Source organism: Streptopelia decaocto (genome assembly GCF_964273445.1).
Source record: "Streptopelia decaocto genome assembly, chromosome: 3".
Classification (NCBI taxonomy): Eukaryota; Metazoa; Chordata; class Aves; order Columbiformes; family Columbidae; genus Streptopelia; species Streptopelia decaocto.
Window position 1 is genome coordinate 53106643 of NC_138656.1, and position 21227 is coordinate 53127869.

Sequence of the window (21227 nt, forward strand, 5' to 3'; positions counted from 1 at the left end):
AAAATTTCTTCAGAGAAAGGGTTGTCAGGCATTGCAACAGGCTGCTGAAGGAAGTGGTTGAATCACCATCCCTGAAGATCTTTAAAAGACATGTAGATGTGGTGCTTAGGCCCATGGTTTAGCAGTGGACTTGGCAGTGTTAGGTTTATAGTTGTACTCAATGCTCTTAAAGGTGTTTGCCAACATAAAAGGTTCTATGATTCTACAGTCCAAACTAAGGCTTGCAAATCCTAGAAGCTGCGAATGTTGTCAGTTGCAAACGCCATCTGAGACTGTGTAGACACTTAACTTAAAACAAGTGGTCCTTCTCTTGCTGGCTGAGGATGTGGCCCAGCCTCTTGAAGCAAGACTGGCAGTTTGCATGAGGTCTGGGCTTTTCCTTGTGTCTGTCAACCTGCAGCAGCCCAGCTGCCAGAGTAGCCCAGGAGGCTGCAGCGTAGGGCTGAGACTTTGAATGTCAGTGATGAGGTGCTGATGTCCGTGTTTCTGTTTGTTTGTTTTTTCTTCTCTTGGGGAATTCATAAGGGATGACTTCTGTTAGTTAATGGCTTTCAGTTGTGGTACTTAAAATTTGGCGAAACATTCAGTGAGTGCCATGAGAATATGTGGTGAAAATGTATCCTGTCATTCAGCTGCCATATAAAAAGGGAGAATATAATCAGATCCACAGTTTGAGTGCTACTAAGAAGCAGAAGGCCCTGAAATCTTTTCCTGACTGAAGGTGGTGGAAGAGGGTATGCCGAGCCTGCTGACATCCTTCCCAGCCCAAGCAGAAATGTAGTAGCTTAACACAACATGATATATCAAGTGCAAATTTGCTTTTCTTCCCTTGGAGATTACAGGTAGAATAATGTATCATCCCATTATGTTAAAGACACACTTCTAAAATGGCAGGTGAGGAGGGAGGAGAGAAGCAACAAACAAATCAAAACCAAAAAGGATGCATGAGGGCAAAGATGGCCGTCCTGGTTCTGCTGTCAAGCTTCAGGCTTTTTGTTTTGTTGAAATATATTTTTTTTTGGGGGGGGGAGGGGGGGAGGGGAAGGGGAAGAGGGGGATGTGTGCTCTAGTTTCCTGGTGTGATTCATGTGCCAAGCCATTTGTTTTAAAAAAAAAATGTAAGCAACCCAGCTACCCAGTTTTCCTCTAACAGTGGTATGTTTCTGGGTCTTGCTGTAAAATTGTGTAGTTTTATATAAGCCTTATATAGCTGCCTGTGCAAAATCCTCTTTGTGCTCACTGGCTGCATCTTCCAGCTGATGTCACCGTATTTATGCTTTTCCTTTAAGCTTCCATGAGGTAAAATGGTAGCATATTTTGGGGTGTCTTAGGAGCCAAATGCAACACTTGTTTACATCCCAAAGAAAGATTAAAAAGAGTATGTGAAGTCCTGGACTTAAATAAATGAATTAAAAACTCTTAGTGATATTGGAAACTTTGTGGTTCATGAAGCTGGTGAGTGCTGGGCCCTATATGAGCACGTCAGAAGGTTGTATCTTCTTTCCAGAGAGGTGCTAATCTGAAGGCTCAATCCTGCAAGTGTTGCTGGTTTAAAGTTTATCTCATCAGTTGCTCTCATGACTTTGCAATAACCATTGCACTAAAGTAGCCCTTTGCAGGGGTTTTAGATCAGTTTGCTTCTATAATGGCTCTTTCAAAATATGTCAAATGATTATTTGTTTGATTTTTGAGATTACTCTGAAGAAAAAAAGTTGCTCTTAGAGATGTTTGAAGGAAGGACTGCAAGGAAGGAGTATGACAGAACACTTGAACAGGCTGCCCAGGGGGGTTGTGGAGTCTCCTACTCTGGAGACATTCAAACCCGCCTGGACCATTCAAAACCTTCCTGTGTAACCTCATCTAGGTGTTCCTGCTCCGGGAGGGGGATTGGACTACGCGGTCTTTCAAGGTCCCTTCCAGTCCCTAACATTCTGTGATTCTGCGTGTTTCGATGAAGGGAGGAAAACTGCCTGGCATGGGAATAGGAGCTCTGGGCCCAGTGGAGTCATTTGAAGCACTTTATTGCTCATGCCTTGGCTGTGAACATACATTTCAGCCTGAGTAAATACATTTATGTATTCTGAAATATGAATATCGGTAATCTCAGTGCCACAGCGTTTTGTCAAGGTTTCTACCCCAGTTTTACCTCCCTAAGGTCCCATTTTCAGCTCTCTAATTTTCAACGGTTTGGGCTGGTATATTTTCAGTGCCAGAAGTCTGTCTCAGGCCGATTTTTTTTATCTTTTTTTTTTTCTTTTTTTTAATAATTAACTGTTTGTTTTAATTTGAGTAGAAAATAATGTGCTGGTTTTGAGAAAACAGCTAGGGGACTGATATTGTTTCTTAATGTTTGACAAAAATAATTTCTAGAAGGCTCTTGATTCGTAAATAATGTAATACAGTGGAAACTGCTGTGGGAAACAAGAAGAAAACACTGGAGACCTCTAAAATGACTTGTGTGAAGTTGCAATGGAGAGGAGGTATTTTCACAGCTGTGTTTTGTTTGGAGTTAGAGGAGCTGAGGAGCTGACACTCTGGCCGACCATAGCATGAGAGCTTCTGACAGTGGATCCACAAGGATGTCAAGACTTGGAACAAAATGACTTGGGTAGGAAGTATGAGAAGAATTTTGGGGGGCTAGAGAGGGAAATAAGGCCACAAAAGTCCTGACACGTGTCCCAAAGCTTAGAGTGTTTTCAGGCCAAATACTCTGCAGCCCTGAGAAATCTGCTACAACCATTAGCAAAAGGTTATTTCACCTTCATAGCAGGTTAGCAAATGGAGTGTGACTGCTGCTCTGGCAGTGCAGTTCAGTGAAATGCACTCCTTTAAAGTGTGAAGGCTGCATTCAGATTGAAACAGTTTTGGTCTTGGCCTTACACTGATTTTTGGGTGTTTGAAATAAAATCCCTTTCTCATAAGAGTGCATTTGAAGGAGAGTTCAGTATTCGTCAGAAAGTACTCTCTGTATTTGGATGGGAGGTTAGGACAATCCACAGAAGTGTTAAATTCTCTGTGAGTAACTAATATTGGTACTTCAGGTACCATCCACATATGTGTCTGTCCTGATGATTTTTACACTGCAGACCATTGTTTCTATGTGTGGAGATGTTGGGTTCCTTAATTTTTAGGTACCTCACTTCAGAAAAATCTGAAAATTAATTCTTTCAAGATGCAAGGTATCCAATCTGCTAGATGCCTTTAAAACATATATATGTGTATATATATATATATATATATATATATATATATAAAGGAGGAAAAAAAGGCAAAACCTGGGAGCAGTGAAGATTTCAATATGTGGAATGAGATTTGATTTTTTTTTTTTTCCCTCTGTGGTGTTTGTGTGAACCAGTCATGCTAAATGGGGCTCACATAGGAGAAGTGAGTTTTGCGACAAGTTGCTGAATTATTAACTCAATAGTTTAACTTCAGAATTACTGTACTTACAGAACCTCTGCTGTAATGAGACAGAAATCCATGTGAAGGAAGACAAAGCCATAAGGAAATTAATGAGTGAGATCTGGATTAACTTGCCTTGTAAGAATCTTTTTACTTAAGGAAACATATAGTGTGTAACACTAAATTGAGCTATAATTATATGTAAGTTAGTATTTAAGTTTGTAATACATGGAAAAAGACAACTAAATGTCATAATAGGGTAAAACATACTACTTATGTATTAAATTTGTATAAGGTTAATGATTGTTTGTATTCTTGCTTTCTCAGCTATAAGAAATTAGAAGAACCCATATTTAGTTGTTAGTCATGAACTTTCCATAAATTCACGTTCAGAACTGCTGCTGTTGGCAATTAGATAAAATTAAACAGTAAGCCTGGTTTAGCTCTAGAGTGTCTTCAAGTTTCTCTTGTGTAAAACAATAAATAATTCTCTAGTTTAGATTGCTCTGTCATTATTGGTGACCAAATGTCACCTTTCTGAGAAATGTAGAATCTAATACAGAATAGCATTTTACATGAACCTGAGTGTTAATTTCAGTATGCTGCAATTTCTTTACTCTGTATCTCAGCCAAGCTCAATGGGAATTTGTAGAAATGAAATACTGTCACTGAGATGATCCTTTAAAATGTTGTAGAATAATACCACTATTTCTGCTTTATGATTGAAACAGAAAGTTTAATTTAATCTTTCAGCAGAAGTTTAAAGTATTGCCAGAAAAGCTCTGGCATTAAAAAGCTCTTGCAAAGAAGGCTGACAGGCATGTCCTAAAACCAAAACACTACCTAATAATATAATACAATAATACATCTAAGTTATACTGTCCTGTAGTATGTGCCAAAATGAATATCTTTGTTTTAGCTTTTTTAAACAACTGATTTCATATTGGTTAGGAGTTTCCAAGCCATTCAAGCAAAGCAGAGATTGATGCTGATAAATGTATTTTTACAGTTATATGTAGATACAGTGTAAAAAAAAAACCAAACAACCTCCTAATGGAGGAGTACACTTAGAAGCTGAATTTAGACAATGGCTACTATATAGTGATAGTCTACATGGCACAGATGTTTCTCATGTATTTTAAGATGTCTCTTGTAAGAAGCATGGTCTTTAGGAGGGCTGGTGAGTGGCAGTTAGAGATCTTAGTGGTGACATCCTGATGTGGTTCTTCAAGCTAAATAAAACACAGGAAAATGATTTAAAAAGAAAGAGCACGCCTAGGTAATTGTTACCAGTAGTAAATGTTTGCATCTTAAAGTTCATAAGTGCGGTCAAAGCACCCAAAAGCAGTGCTGAATAAACAAACACTTATCCAAGTGAGGCAAAATGCATTTTAGGCCTTCTTAGTACCTTCATCGAGTGAACTACTCACCAGTTAAGTTAGCGCTAAATATAGAAAGTGCAAATCTATCTGGGACAGGTAGAGAACACAAGAGAGAGAGTGCCAATTATTTCTGATGAGGTTGATGAAACTTGGACTGCTTTTGTGGTTATATGACACCGAATCCAGTGTAGTTACCCTTTTAACATAAAGATGTTAATGCAGAACATGTCATTGCTGATACTTAAGAGACACGGTTTTAATTGTTGGAGAGCTTAAGGCTGCTGGAATTAATCAATACATCTGAAAACTCTTCATGTGTCTGTTGTCTTCCAAATGTTTTCAGTTGAAATTTTGAAAAAGGAAAGCATACTAAATGCTTTATAGTTTATAGCCAAATCTTTGCTATTCATAATCTGGGAGAAAAGATCAGTACATATTTATATTTACTGCTGAATACATTTATGAGTTGATGAAAGTCATGAGGATTGTCTTGTCTTTTTCATACAGGTAAGCTTTGTGTATGCATTTTGGGTCTTAGGCTTCAGTGATAAGGGCAGCATCAGATTTTGAAGAGCAACAGTTCTTGTAACAATACATTCAATTTTTTTTTTTATAAGGCTTCCTACAGAATTTTTAAGAATCAATCTAACAAATCAGAAATTGGTACAAATCTTGTTTAAGATAATAAGCAATGACGCAAAAGCCAGGAAAAGTCTAGACATCATGATGTTTGTGCTGGACACTTGCAGTGCTTCGTAGAAGAAGAAAATTCTGTCAGAAACATTGAGTTTGAAGTTACCTATCCCATGTACTAAAGTGACTCTTTTCTCAATAACAACTGAAATCTGAAGTAGAAGGTATGTATTGCAAGGGATTGGAATGACAGGAATGGGATTAATCCTGTCCTCTTACACTTGCAGGAGGTAAAGGGTGCTGAAATAGAAAGACAGGTTTAAACCATGTTTGATGCTCTGTGGTTGCTAAATCTTGCCTCTTATTTTTAAACATGCACTTTCTATATAGAAGTTCTTAAAATACAGAACACTTGCCATGAGAAGTCTTTTAATCACTCAGATGCATCTGTTTGAGGCATGGGTAGAAAGGAGTTAAAACGTCCTCATGAACAGAAGCCAGTAGCTGGATAGTGTGAAAATCGAGCAGTTCGGCCAAAGCATTTATAGTAATGGAAAATATTTGTATTAAATCATGTTGAAGTCTAGAAAACCATCTGAAGCTTTAGTATTTTTTTTTGTAATAGAGATTAATAAAACTTTATGCTAATGTGTTATAAAGAAGTAGTAGCTCATTTAGGTACAGTAAGGTCCTTATCTGACCTACTTATATATTGTTTTACAGTTATAGGCTTCTAACAGAGCTTGGCAAGAAATGCTGCTTCTGGTTTTATGCCTGTTAAGCCTTTTGAGGATGGGAAGCTAATAATGGATGAACAATTTATAATTTTTAAATTCAGAGAAGAAAATGATACAGAGATAGCCACTTCTTACATAGAGCACTCTTGATTTTCAAGAGGTATATAAGCATAGAGAAGAGTTTTACAGTTATTTTCTCAGGGGAAAAAAAATGGTAGAGAGAAGGGAAAGAAGACAGACTTGTAAAAAGGCTCTTTTTTCTTTTCAATTGTGCTTTTTGAGAGCAGATAGAAAGAGAACCTGTACTGTGAAGAAAGTAGAAAACCATACAGGCGTACAGCTCAATTCTGCAGGCTGCATCATATGTGGGGACCATTATCCTTAATGCAACTGTCTCTATAAGGAAGTATGACAAAATCATAGCAACCGTATGACTGCAGAGATGTTGTGAAAAGCACATGCAAGGGAAACTCATTTGGCTTTCGCACATTAAAAGTATGAATAATTCTTTAAAGCTTTATGTAAGCAATTGTCTGTGAAGTGTGTTCATTTCTTCTCTGCTAGGAAGGTGCTGCTGGGGTCAGACCACAGACCTAGGCAGCTTCTCGGAAATGTGCCTCCAGGGACAGAAGCTTCAACCAAACGCCCAACAAACAGCCCATTCTGGACAGCATTTGCAGCATAGTACTTAATAATACTAATAATAGTAATAAAAGTCTTCCTTGAATAACTGGTGAATTGCCAGCTGGGTGTTTTCCAAAATTCATTGACTTGCTGTTTTCCAAGATTGCCTGTGCAGGGGGGAAGGAGAGGGATGTATCTGAAAATATCTGCATAAGTGCAATGGACAGGAATAAAGCTTCCAAGTTGAGTTAAGCTTAAATAATAAAATCTTTGTCTTTGGAGAAATGTCATGCAAAAGTGCAGAGCCAATGTCTGGTATTGATGTAATAGGAAAGTCTTGAGACTGGTATCATCTGAGAAGGTGTCTGGTCAGATACAGATTCCCTGGAGTTTGTAGCCTGAATGGCAAAGTAAAGTGAGCCGAAGTGGCCTCAAAGTGACAGGGTCTTCATTGAAGCTTCAGCATTATGTCCTTTATCCAGCCCTCAACCCTGTCTTTAACTTGTCATCATTTAGTAAGGAGAGCCTTGCAGGGAGAAGCTTTTTCTGTGGAGTTGCAGCCCTGTACTTAGATGTGCAGAGAGAAGTCTCCTGCATTTGGTTTGGTGTGCTGTTCTCCATGCAGGGGGGAGTGTGTGTGTTGAGAGGGGAAGTGTCATGGCCTTGCCACCATATTTTTGTCCCACAAAATTTCTTCCTGTGCATCGTGTATTCTGCATGGTAGCATTCTCTGCATTCTCATGGTGCATTCTCTGGTGAAGGCAAATGACCTGCAAATATTCTTGTACCTATCTATCTTTCTGGAGGAAAAAGAGGAAACAGAATAACCCTAAGCCTTAAAAAGTTTCTTCATATGACAATTAATTAAAACAGATCTCTTGCCAAGCTGGGGAAACTGTCACTGTACATTCAGCTGGAATGGAAAGATCTTCCTGAAAATATTTCCTGGAGTCCTCAAACAGATCCAAAGGAAGGGAATGGGTATTCACCTCCCATGGTGTCTTCCCATGCTCTTTTCTGCAGTTTCCCCTTTGTTTCCATTCTGCTTTTATGAAGATGATGCTCTCATCCAAGTTGAAAATGTTATGCTTGTTTTTACTGAATTGCATCTTGTGTTTTCAGACCATTTCTTTGAGTGATCAGTGTCTTTCTGCATTTGCCCTGGAGTTTCAGCAGATGCCAAATCCTTTCATTTGGTATTGTTATCAAATCTAATACCAGTGCTCTAATACATTTTTTCAAGTCATGATGAGAATATTGAGTAATAGGACCCAGAACAACACCTAGTTGAAGTTTGCTTGATTTTATAAAGAAAGAAATCATTGAAAACAAATAGGGCTGGCATAGGAGCTAGTTTAATTTGTGTGTTGCTTCTAAAGCAGCATGGCAACACCTGGGTTGTTCCTGGCAGATGCCTGATCGGGCCTGGAGTCTGCATCCCCAGTCTGCATCCTCCTGACTTACTGCAACACTTTTCTGTTGCCAGTTTGAGTGTTGGGTTTTGATAACTACTTTCAGAGTACTGTCTTTCAGCCAGATTTTCACTCATTCATTCTCTGTTAGTTCTCAAAGATCTTTATTTGTTAATGAAGCCTGCAACAGGCAGTTTCCTGAGCGTGCTACCTGACTGTCCTTAAGGCCAGCTTATTTCCAAATGTCAAATGTTTCTAACTGCTCTTTAACTGGCTAGTTTCTATGCTACACTGATCCTTTTTGTATCCAGCCGTAGTAATTTGACACAGTTTCCACTATTCTTCTCATGTTAGCTGGTAAGGAAATGAAGTAGGGGGCCAGTCTTTGTGTGATGTCAGTGGGTGGCAGCTTGTCTGTCAGACTGTACACTTTTCCCAACTTGCCCCTTAAATTTTGAACAGCTTTGCTTGTAGTTGCCTACCTTTTAAGTATTGCTTCACCACACATTTTGGGAGGAGAATTTTTACCAGGGAGACCCCAAAAGACACTAAGAAACGTAGTCCTGTGTGTATTTGTAGAACTGACTATGCATTTTTGTTAAGGTAGATCTTTCTAAGGAAATCAGGAAAAGAAGAAAAGTCATTGCAAAATCTCTGGCACACGTTGTGACAGAAGGTAGGATAAAAATCTTTTTTGGGAAAAAGAAAAAAAAGGCCCTGTGTTTAATCATTGTCCACTTGCTACGTGATACCAGAAAGCTCAATTTGAGAACCAGCTGAAAAGTTGAGTGAAGGTGAAGAACAAATTGTGATTTAGTAAAGAGCTGGCCACAGAGAGAGATCAGTCTTCATTCTCATAGTGAAATGCATTTAAATAAAATAGAAATAGTTTGGCTTAATGGCACCTTTTTTTTTTTTTTTTTGTTTGGTCGTTAGGTTTTCTCTGCACAGTCATGATAGAGCGCTGCATATCTACTTTTCCTTTGAGTGCAAGAAAATACCTGTTGGGAGTGGTTTTATTACTTGATTGATTTTTTTTCTCTTCCCCACCCCCCCTCACCTCCCCCAGTAGTAATAAAGCAGTTGATTGACAAAGCAAACAATAAAATAAAACACCTGTCTCTACATTTTGAAGTGTTTGTCACTTTTCTGTATAAGGTGTGTTGAAGCAAGGCTTAACCACGCACCTGGGAGAAGAGCTGTGATTTCCGAGTAGCTTTGCCTTCTGGAGACTTCTCTCATTGCAGGAGGGCCATGCCTTGCGTGCACCTTCTCCATCCTGCCATCACCTCTCTGCTGCTCCTGCCAAGACCAGGCAGGTCAGGCTCTTGCCGGGGTAGCTGGGCAGGCAATGGGCCCTGGTGGGTGCAGGAAGGATGACTGAACCTGCAAAGATCTTGGAGAAGGGTGAGGAGGATCTCAGAGGAGTAGAACAGGGCTGAGAACTAGTAATGCAGAGGATAAGAATGCTGTTTGTAGGTGCGTTAGGCTGGGACCTGTATATATTGGGCTATGAAGTCTTCTGAGTGCTGAAGGCCAGTACACACCAAAAAAATAGGTGTGAACTGGTCATGGAAGACTTCCAGAGTGAAGATTAGGAGCTAGTGTTTAACAACTGTTAGGAAAAGAGTCTTGGAACAAAATGTTAAACTGCTTGATGTGTATATAGGACAAATTGACAACATGGGTGCTTGTAGGAGGAAGATTATGAACTTTCTGATGTCAGGCCACCTAGGTCTGTCTTTGAGTTTGTAAGATGGAAGGATTTTTCTCTTTATTTGAGAGCAGTTTTAGCCAAGAGTTTCCCTTATTAGGTATTCAGACTGGACTTCATCTAGCCAATGTTTCTGAATGTTCATTAAAATGGGGCTTTCATCTTGTAGAATTATAGGCTGGAAAGTCTGTCATTAGAGGGCAGAAGCAAAAGCACCAGGAACATCACTGATAAACCCTTTGTCTGTGATATTTCTGTCATAGTGCTTGCTATAGATCACATCATTTGGATAGATGGGGTCATATCAGAACTTTGATTTTTTTTTTTTTTCTAATTTGAATGAAACCACTGAAAGTTGTGAAATTCTTGTTTTTGAATTATACATTTCATTATGTTTGACTATAACAAGTACAGTCAATGTGGACAGTTTTCCTAAGGAATCATTCTATGGAACAAGTTAACACTCTTCTCTTAAGTATGTTAAAAGGCAAGTGTATAAATATAAACCCTAATAGATTTGGACAAATTAACAAGTATACAGAAAGTCAGTATTCTTTAATATTTGTTTTCATAAAGGTATTTTTCTTCATTTAGAATCTTTCTTTGATGTATGTTCTGCATAGATTTAGAACTTACCATTTTCCAAGCCCTTTGCATCTGTATTCCAGTGTTATTTTTATATATATTAGATATGTGGAATTACCAGTAAGTTTTCAGAAACCGTGCTTATGTCTGCCAGTTTGTCTCCTAATTGTGTTAGAAGCATTTGGGGCTAGGTTGTTTTTGGTGTTTATGATTTTTAAAATGAGGAATAACCAAAATGTTTCTAAAGGTGAGAAAGGAAGCAGAAAAAAAATCAATTTCGGAATGTTTTTTAAAAAAATAATGCTTACTCTACTTTTTTTTGTGGTCAGAATGAAAATTTTGACAGGATGTTAGTCTTGCACAGAAGAAACCAGTTGTAGGTACACGGTCTTTTACATACGATGGAAGAAATTGCAATAAGGCACTTTGTATTCCAGTGCAGACTGGTCAGTGTGGTTTTGCTGTGTTTTACTATGTTTATCTTCTCCACACACCTCTGAAAGCATTCCCTCTGTTAAAGCTGGTATGGCTCTGCTGACTTCAGCAATAGCAGAGTTTTCCTTTTAGGTTGGATTTACGCTGCACAATGTCATTCTGCTTAAGCTGCTGGTTTTCAGTTTGTAGTCCCCTGCCCTCTTCCTGCCTTTGGACTGCAAAGGGCCCTATGATATGATGACTAAGGACATCTTATTATTTCAGATGTGTAAAAATCTGTGAAATCTCTAAGGATGCCCACTGCTCCACTGGTAGGAAAAAAAAAAGATAAAGTGTAGGGGAAAGAGAGACCAACACTTAAAAAATGTAAGAGGCTTAGAATAAACTGCAGAAGCTGCCCCCAGCATGTTGTTTTGGGCAGTCCTGTCTGGCCCAGGTGCCTGCTGCCAGCCATGGGCATCCTCTTCAAGTTAACGTTCCTGTCACTGGAGCCCCCCAAGATGTTTTCTGTATTGGGAAAAATTTTGTGCTGGAAAGAAAAGAACAAGGAAGCCTTGAACTGATTTTAATAGTGGGTGACTTTCCACTTTCTTGCTTAAATAGTTTTTTGTCTAGAAGCAGAGCAGAACTGATCCTCTTCTGACTAGTCACTGGCACTTTCGTTTATTTAGTTGGTGCAGTTCTTAATGATTAGTGGTTCTTGGTGGGAAAGTTATTCATCAGCGTCTCAATTTCTAGACCAGAAGATTCATCAGCCAACTATTAAACTGTTCCCTTCCTTTAGACATCAGATGAACTAATGGATGGGATGCCAGTAAAGGTTGTATTGGAATTTTGAGATGGTGACCCAGTGAAGAGAACAAAGCAGGATTTTCACAAAACACATGAAATTGGGCAGTAGCTGGATCCCATCTCCCTTAGACTGCTGCTTGTGATTCCCACCAAGGGAAAACCCTGCTCCAGGAAAACGGTCAAAACTCCACATTTTCCATGTTTGCTTTCTCCGTTCATCTCTACTCAATTCTTTCCGCATGATATCTAAATTGTTCAAATGGAGTGATCCTGCTTTGTTTGCTATCAAAGGATCTTCAGTTCATACACAGGCCCATTTACCACATCTTTCCATACTCCTCAGTCATTTTTTGAAAAGATTTTTTTTAGATTTTTTTTTCTAGGATTGCAGTTGTTGGTGTTTTGTTTTGTTGTGTGTGATTCTGAACTGGACACGGTAATATTTGTCCGTACTTCTGGTCAGGGACCATCTTTCTCTGTATAAACTTGGCTCACTTCAAGCAAAACCCCCACACTTCAGTGATTCCAAGAAAAAAAGGAACATAACCATGAGGTTTCCCCAAAGATTTTGCATACAGCTGATTCACTTAACCTCAAAGATAATAAATTATGGAAAAATTTGGACTGCTTCCATGTATTCACCATGTTCTGTAATAAAACTGAAGGGTTTTTTTTTCCTCCTCTGGCAGAGACTGGAGGAGACTGTGTTCAGTCAGCTTAAGTGTGCTGTTGAGCATGTTTGTGGAATGCATAATACCACTGTTTTGAGACTTGATTATTCTGTCTGACTTGTTTCAAATGCTTTAGACTTTCACACTGTTACAGGAAGGCAGAATATATTATAAGGCAGAAAATTTCAATTTTAAAGAATAAATACTCCTCTCCAGGAAAAATAAAATAAATCTAGAAGTGTCTTGTAAAGCAGCAGACAAGAGCAATAATGTCTTTAGTAAAGCTTTATTAAAAGACTTCAGAGAAGTCATCCTAATAATTTAATGACATAGGTTGTTTCAGGACAATGGGCTATATTCTTCATGAGGAAAGATGACCCCTCTTCTATCCGTTTATAATTTCCACCATAGAAAGCTTCTTCTCTTCTTGTGGCACTTGGTGATGTCAAACACGTCTGTGCCAGAGCATATAAAAGCTGCATAATGTTCTCCATCACAGATAGCTTGTCATCTTGGTGTAGTTACAGTAAACACTTGAACTTATGAACAGTGGTTTTAGTATTTATGGTTTTCATTCCAAAGTCCCACATTTTTACTGTGGGACTTTCCTATTTGTACTACTTTGTCATCTCTTAGCGGACAATACTTCACAGGGTGACTTTACCTTAGTATTTTTCCATTGTTGCAGTATTTGTAATGCTGAATTTTTCTTTTGTTTTTGAACTAACCCAGTCTGATATGTATTCTCTGTAAAGTTGGTCCTGTGTGTGAAAGTAGCATCCTGTCTGAAGTTCATAAGATTTGCAAATACCCAACAGGGGAGTCATGCTTAATAAGCTTTTAATGGTCTCTACTTATGTTAGAAAGTCATTATCTTTCCTGCAGGTTTTCCACATAAATATTCTGACCTAGGTGCACATTTTTCAGGATATTTCTGTGTGCATTAAGGCTCCTGCAGTGTGGCCCCTGTTAAGGATCTGGCCCGTGTACCCCCAGAGCCTGCCTGCTGCACTCCATCGCAGCTGGATTTGTTGAGTTATTTTAGTGGTGTGGGTTTTTGCTTTGTTTTGTTTTTTACTCAGAGCAGGGTATGAATCATGCAGCAAAAGGTTTCACTTTTATTACCGAAAACAAATACTCATTTTATACTTGAACCCAAAAGAATTCAGACTATTGAATTGAAGTGGCGTGCTGTGGATGCTGAGATGGGCTCTGCAGCACATGCAAGCAGGAGCTCAGGCAGGGGATGGGAGGTGGCTCGGCACGGGGCAATGAAGCAGCATGAGGGGAATGTCTGCAGCTTTCCTTCCTCTGCGCTTTGTTTCTAAGTAATTCTGACTAGGTTTCAAATCAGTACTCTAAATTTCCTTGATCACTTGTGTCTGTCTGGCAGTTAGTTTCTATCATTGTTAGTTGCTTCTGGATCTGAAGAAGCGACTGCCATGAAAAAAGTTTTCATAAAATGCGCCAAAATTGGACTGTTATCTTTTACGTGGACATAGTAGTAACTAGACTGTGCTGTAAAACAAACAAAAAAAAAGTTGTCTCCATCTGACATTTGGATATCTAGTAGGCATTTGTAAACATGATTCTCCTACTGTGTATTGATGTAAGGTTAGAACAGAGGTATTTTTGCTGTCTTTGGTACGAGGATGACTGAGAGGAGAGGCATGTGTGGCCCAAGGGCAACTTTTAGACTTGCTGCGAGGTCTCATCTTCTGCTGGGACTTCTTGGAAGAGCTCCTGATTGATCCTTCAGGAGAAGGGTTCGGGAAGGACAGTTGCAGGCAAACAGCCTATGGGGTTGTGTGGGAGGGTATATTGTATGTAGCAGTGGGTGTTTGTAAGTAATGGGTAAAAAGTCTGAAATTGATGCCTTCTTCATTATAGCTAACTAAAAAGGGGACACTTAAAAATTTTAGAAGCTGGGTTTTTTTTCTGAAGCTTTTCATCCAAACTAAGAGAGCAGGTGTCATTATATCAGAATACAACTCTCAGTTGACACTGTATGGGAACAAAGAATTAGCTTGAAGGCTCATGAGAATCCATGTTAGAAGAGAGATAAGTCAATGCTTGTCAACTCCAAATCAGAATCTGGTGAAGGCCTTTGATACATATTATTTAAGAAATCTTTGAGATTAACTGTGCTCACTTGCTTAAAATGTACAAGGATGCAACTGACCGTTTTGTCATGTAAATAATTGAATGCTGTGATTATTTAATTGAAGTTGCCTTGGTCCATTTAGTATTATACTAAAATGACAATGTGCACCTAATCTTTTATGAAAAAATACAGCCAAAACAAATTACTTTTTTTTTTCTTGTTAATAAAAAATTTAAACAGAGGGTGTTTTATTTTCTTTGAATTATTGGACATCACAGAACCACTGGAATAGAGATACACTGGTTCTGTGAACTGACAAATTTTGAAGTTGAGTTGGATGACTTTTGTTTATCTGCATCCTTCTTCTTTTTGTAGGAAATTCCACTTATTTGGATGACCACGGACCACCCCCTCAAAAGGTGAGCTACTGTTATTTTGCATTTGCTTTCTTCTTGCTTTTTTGGATTTGTTTTTTAACTAATTTTATGTTTACTTGTGTGCAAAGCAGCTCTGCTGAGTTTACATCAACAGAACGTGGCCTTTCCAGCTTTCCCTCCTCCCCTCCCCCCAGTGTTTTTAGACATTTGTAAGTAACTTGGGTTAAACCTCTGTGTGATTAAACTAATGGAATTTCTGTCATTGAGTCAAGGGGAGGCAGGATTTTAGTGATTTTCGTCTGTCTGCATATTCATGCAAAAACATAACTTGTCTCTGTTGGACAAGCATCCTTTAATGGCTTTGGAAATTTCACCAATTGCTGCAATCGTTGTTTTTCTTCTGAAGTATTTGCTTGCAAATGGAACCAGTCACCTCCTGGTGAACTACTTTCTTTCAGCTGTCACAGGGAAAACAATCCATGCTAGGGGTGGGTTGAACCTCTCTAACTGGTTCATTTTCTAAATCAATATGGTTATGGCATTGCAAGGATTGAGAGGACAGCCTGACACTGCAGTTGGAACTATTAAGGCGAGTGAATGTGGGCTTTTTGCTGTCAGCAGTTGCTACAATATGGGCTCTGCCGTAGGTGCAATGCATTCAAGCAAAGCAGTAGGGTATATTTAATGAATGTGCATAATGAATCCATTTGTAGTGTTAGGGTACACTGTTCCCATCAAGTATGACTGTGCAGCATTGACTTGTCCCTCACCATCACCATGGCACCTCATGAAATTTCAGATGAGGACCAGCATTGTGATGGTTTCTTCAAGAGGAAAAATGAAACGAGCATTAAGTGTCCCTTGTTTTATTTTGTTGTGCGCTGTGTTGGTTTATTCTCTACAACACGACTTGGTACTATCTCGTGTCTGTCTTTCCAGACAGCTGTTGTAACTCCTTTTGTGCAATAACTACTTAAAACAACAAAAACCCCACAAACAAACAAAAAACCCCATCATTCACTTGCCACTTCTTTATTTCTCCAGACTCTCTTAATATCTGTAGGTACAGTGTGGTATTTTATTGAGGTATTTGGATAGAACAACTCACATTTTTGAAGTCTTTATGCTGTGCAGTTGCAACACATGAAGATGCAGTTTTCTGAAAGTTTCCTTTCCAAATTATGCAGAATTCTCACTGTGATATTGTTACCTATAAAACACCAAAGCAGAAGCAGAGTGGGAGATTTAATAATTTGCCGTAGGCTGATTTATATAATATAGCCTACGGCTTTCTTTAGTATAAAACCTTTCAAGCAATAGTGTTTTAATTGAGCTTAGATGCCTGGATGCTTTTTAACTCCTGTTGGTCTTTAAGTAGAAATTTTACCTATTTTAAGAACTCCCCATGAAATGGTGAGATTGCTTGGTCAATTCAAGCCAAAAAGTGGAGTCTGATGAAAGTAGTGCAGGATTCCTGCTGGGTGTTCATGTGGGTGAGCTAAAGCAGTTACCTGAAAACACATCTGTCTTCTAGTTTGATTTTCAGACAGATTATTTTGCAGATGTTGCCCCTGCTCTGAGTGCTGGTGCAGCAGGAATGAGTAGTTGGAGGTAGGCTAGATGTGAAGAACCACTCTGAGGATAGTCCTTACTCATCTCTGTTCAAACTGACCATGAAATCACATCCTGAGCCACCAGGCCTTGAGTTAAAATGCTAAACCACATGTGCATCAGTGGGGTGAAGCAGTTGGCTTTTGGTGAATGGGAGGGTAATGTGGAAAGCAATTCGACTCAGCTCAGTTATCAGTGAAAGCAAGCTACAGTAGTCTGGGTTTCTTCACCTTTTTGCTGCAAACTCTGTGTGCAGGTGAGATCTGTAACTTTCAGCTGATAAGGTGGAAATTTGTTACATTCTTAAAGTTCAGACAGCTCAATTAAAGAGAGATGATGTACATCTGATTTTCTTCTTCTTTAACACAAATTTTTCTGTATCCACAGTTAGAGAAACAAGTGGATGTAGACAGAAGTGACAAGATCAAATTTTTAAGTTTATTAACTGATATGGGGGGAATCTAAGGCTAAGCAAATGTTTGAGACTTAAAATTTATTTAGTACCCTTTATGCTCTTGAAAGATATTTTCTCTGTTATTTGGGTACCATCTGCTTCTCTTTCCCAGAAGTACAGCAGCTTGCAGGGAGTAAAGCATTATGTTTCTCATAAACCCTCATTGAACCCTCAGCTCCAAAGAGTAAAGCATTGCTGATTCCCGACCTGTATTTTCGCACTTGCGTTAGCATTCTGAAATGCCCAGCTGTGCCAGTATGGAAAAGGCTGTAATGTAGATAAGACGTTTTAACCTTGAAAACTTTGTTCAGATTTTGGTCTTTTGGGATTACTGATTAATGGTGCCATGGATAGGAACCACGCTCCAGTGGATAGTAGCAGTTGGACAGAATTATGCAATTCAGAAACTTTCCTGTTTACATTATGAAAATTTCTTTTGCCTGTCTAAACCTGTAATTTTGGGCTGTGTTCACGGAGCTTCATCCAGCTGCAGCTCAGGTGCCTGTAGAAAGTCCAGCTGATGACGTACCTACATAATTGATTAGTTGCATAGGTACTCTTTGATTAATTACTCACAGTCAGTAAAGTTATTGGGCTTCCTCCATAATCATCCTCACTCCTACTCACTCCTGAAACTTTGGTGAGTAACTCAGTGGAGTAGCAGCCTATAGCCTTGTATAAGTTACAGATATTTTGCTTTTTGAAGCACTTTCATGTGTTTAGAAACATCGATAGAAGATGGATGCACGTTTCAGTCATCTCTAGGACAATATAGAGACAAACCTGCTTTTCCTGGGTAGGTTGTATTGTTTTTCATTCTTCTAATCAAAACATGGGTGGGGATTGGTAAAAAGGGCAGATATTAGTAATTCCTGGTATCTGCTTAGGCTCATGTTTTGCGTGGGTATACTCTTGCTTTGTAAATCTCACATATTGCATTATTGGCTAAGTGCAATTATTTACCCTTCTAAAGCTTCAGCTCTAAACTGTGAACTCTGCCTGTGCAAGTGAAACTAAATTCTCTGTAATTGTCATTATCTTTCAGGTAGCCTCTATTCATATGACTAGATAACTGTCTACATTTAAACTAGTAGATGGTTGAGATCAATGAATGGTTTAATTTGACATATAAAAAGGTGTCAGAAGAAATTAATCCCGAATCCAACATTTAAAGAATTTCATCATAAATAGTATTTTCAGTTGTGATGCTCACAAAGCACAGATGACATGATGCACCTTCCCTTAGTAGCACATGCAACGGGCAGATGACAAAACCCTTTATTTGTTTCTTTCAATCCTGGTGGTGACTTACCCTGGGCAGCATAACTTTGCCCTGCTCCATTCACCTGTGGTCAGTCCTATGTGGCACTATTATGTGAAGCTCTCCAGTTTTTTTCTAGTGCCTGCATTATTCATCAGAGGGAATTACAGCCTTCCCTGAATGAAATGAAAATGTGCGAGAGGCATTTGGTATGTTTAGGAAGTAAGTTTTAGAGTCAAAAGGATTCTAATTTTATGTGTCTGCCTAAAAATGCTTTAAAAACTAGAAATTAAGATAATGAACAACAGTCCATTGCCCAGGATTTAAATGACTGATAGCTAATATAGGTGGTATGTAGTTAGCTGTAGTGGAAGGCCACCAACAGTTGATACACACTGGGCTGTAGCTGTTTTGCAGAATAAATTCCAGTGTTTTGTTGGAAATCGTATTAGTTTTGGCTTTGTGTCATGGCTAAGTGCCAAAACTATATTTTTTTTTTTTTAATACTATGTTGACGGGGGGGTTGTGGTTTTTTTTTTCTCCCAGTGGAAGAACTGAAAATAGCACTTATTCTCTGAATAAGAAGTAGCGTTGTCACATTTCAGGAGATGAGGGTACTGGGCTGTTTTTTTCAAATAAAGGTGGCGACAGCAATTTTCTTAGTGTGAGTAGAGAAGCAAAGCTTTGCTCGCTGCTGTACATGAATATCGCTGATGTGGTTCTGATTCTCCCTTTAAGGCCAGTTTAGCCAGTTTTTCATGTCTTCCCCCAGTAAAAGTTTACCTGACTGTTCAAGATGAGCAGTGGTCTGAAGGTAATGTGTCTGGCACAGGCCGTTTCTTTAGTCCTTAGGCACCAAAGACTTGACCAGATACTGACTAACCCTAGATTTTCACGAGTTCTAAGACAGATCTGTGTGTGCTTTTCTGCTGGTAGATACAACCTCCAGTAACCCTAGCACATCTCTGGTCTTGATGGTGTTAGTGTGTGACAGATAAAAAGGGAATATAGTTGACCCAAATGTAACCTCCTACTCAGTAAAAATTAACTCTTCAAGTTAAAGCACTTGAATTTCCTGGTTTAACTCTCTATTTCACTACCTCCTGGGTTTTTTTAATACACATCTGAAATTATAAATTTTAAGGTATTTCCAAAGTGATCATTTACTTATCCTTTTTCTGTAGATTGGAGTGATGCCTATGGATTATGCTAGCCTGTTTTTAAATAACACTGTGGAATTGATGTTCATTAGTGACTGAGGATGTTCAGTTGATTTATTTCAGGTCTGAGCATTTCAGCTAATAAAACAGGTGTATTTTGCTCCAGCATTTGGGCTAGCTATTCCCTTAGCAAAACTTCTTGAGGTTTTTTCCTTCATCCAAGATGGTGAGGCTGACCTTTGAGGACAAATTATGAGATCTTTATCAAACTTGCTGTTGTTATTGATTGAAAGGTTTTCCCCCGGGCCTTGGCAAGAGCATCAGGGTTATGTCCCCATTTTGGTGCAGCTGATATGTACATATAAAGGCCCTGAGCACATAGATAAATTACATTTAAGGGCCTTAACCACAAAGATTCCCTTTATAGTTTGAAGTACTGTTTAATTGTATAGCTGAGTTTTTAGCATAGTACAGTCCATAAAAAAAGTAGTATCCACTTCCCTCATTTAGGAAAGTTGGTGAAAAATAATTGTGGAAATACTTGGAATAATTATTTTATGTTCTTTTTAAATTTCATTCTGCTTTCTTATAAATGACAGTATCGCTTGAGAAGAAAAATCCAATTTTACACAAGATTTCCTCATTGTCTGTTGGTACTGCTGAAGCCACAGTTGGTGAATGATATAGCACACTAGTATTACAGAGATATTGCAATAAGCTAGAATCAGATCTGTACTATTAACTGTGAATGGGGTCATAAAAATATTTGAATAGTACTGAATTGCTTATGTCTGTTTATTTTGTTCATACTAATTTATTGATGTCATAGCCACTCAATCATGGCCACCTTCATTACCTTCATTATCTTTTTATTAGGAAGTGCTGGATTATAATGCTAAAGTCCGATTACAGCTGAGTCTGGATGACCTAAACCTTCTGTGGAAAAGCAAAAGTCTCCCATTTTGGATAGGGGTAGCATAACAGGGTATCTTTTGAGAGTGACAGACTGATTTGGTTGATGTTGCTAAGCCTTGTGACTCAGTTTGAGTAGCACTCGTGATTTTACCACAAGTCTTGTATTTTTGATGCTGTCCTTAAATCTTGAACTGTTACCATTGAACAATTCTGAATCTCAGTTGACCTGAAGAAAAAAAAAAAAAAAATTGAAAACGTGGAACTTGGGATGCTGTGGAGGCTTGCAGTACTGAGGGGAAGGGAAATATGCCTATACAAAAATTCTAGTATTGTTCTGAAAGCCTCATGGTTTTGAAGATGAGCTGGTAGGTCATGGCTTTACAAAACTACAAAGTTCAGGAAGTAGTATATAGTGGTGAAGTACTCTAGTAAGGGCTGTGAGCTTTAATCAAAAATGAGCTTGTGAATTCACCCATGAGTGGTCAACAATAGAGTCAAAATGTCAGGAAAATAGAGGTGTCTTGACTGGGCTGAAGGGGTCTGTGTGAGGCTAATGGTATCATGGTAATTCAGGTGAAGGAGGAGTTTGGGGGATTATTGTAAGGACAGGGCAGGGGGCATATGAACAGGTAACTCTCAGGACAGTGCCCATGATGCCCCACCATTTTGGGGAGCGTGGAGGCCTTTGCTGCTGCCACCATTGGGGATTTTGAGTCGACCCAGGAAAAATCTCCCTCTGAAATGGAAAGGAGGCTGTCGGGGGTCAAGACCCCGGCATGGGTTCGGGCCTACGGCGACGGAGGAAGAAATACAGCCATCCGTTGCGGATGATAAACATGCTTCGTTTATTGACACAAGCCACTGGCTTTTATAACAGTTCTATTAATTATGCCTACTTGTCAAACACCGATTTGATAGCATACGTAATGAGCCCATCCCAACATACATAATGAATCCA

General features: G+C 38.9%; 1 protein-coding gene across 1 annotated transcript in view; it reads left to right on the forward strand.

Annotated features, from left to right (window-relative positions):
- Window positions 1-21227, forward strand: part of UST (uronyl 2-sulfotransferase) — a 171242-nt gene that overhangs the window by 51250 nt on the left and 98765 nt on the right. The window contains exon 2 of the mRNA XM_082049239.1: window positions 14867-14910. Within this exon, the coding sequence (XP_081905365.1) occupies window positions 14867-14910 (44 nt within the window). The remainder of the gene's footprint in view (window positions 1-14866; window positions 14911-21227) is intronic.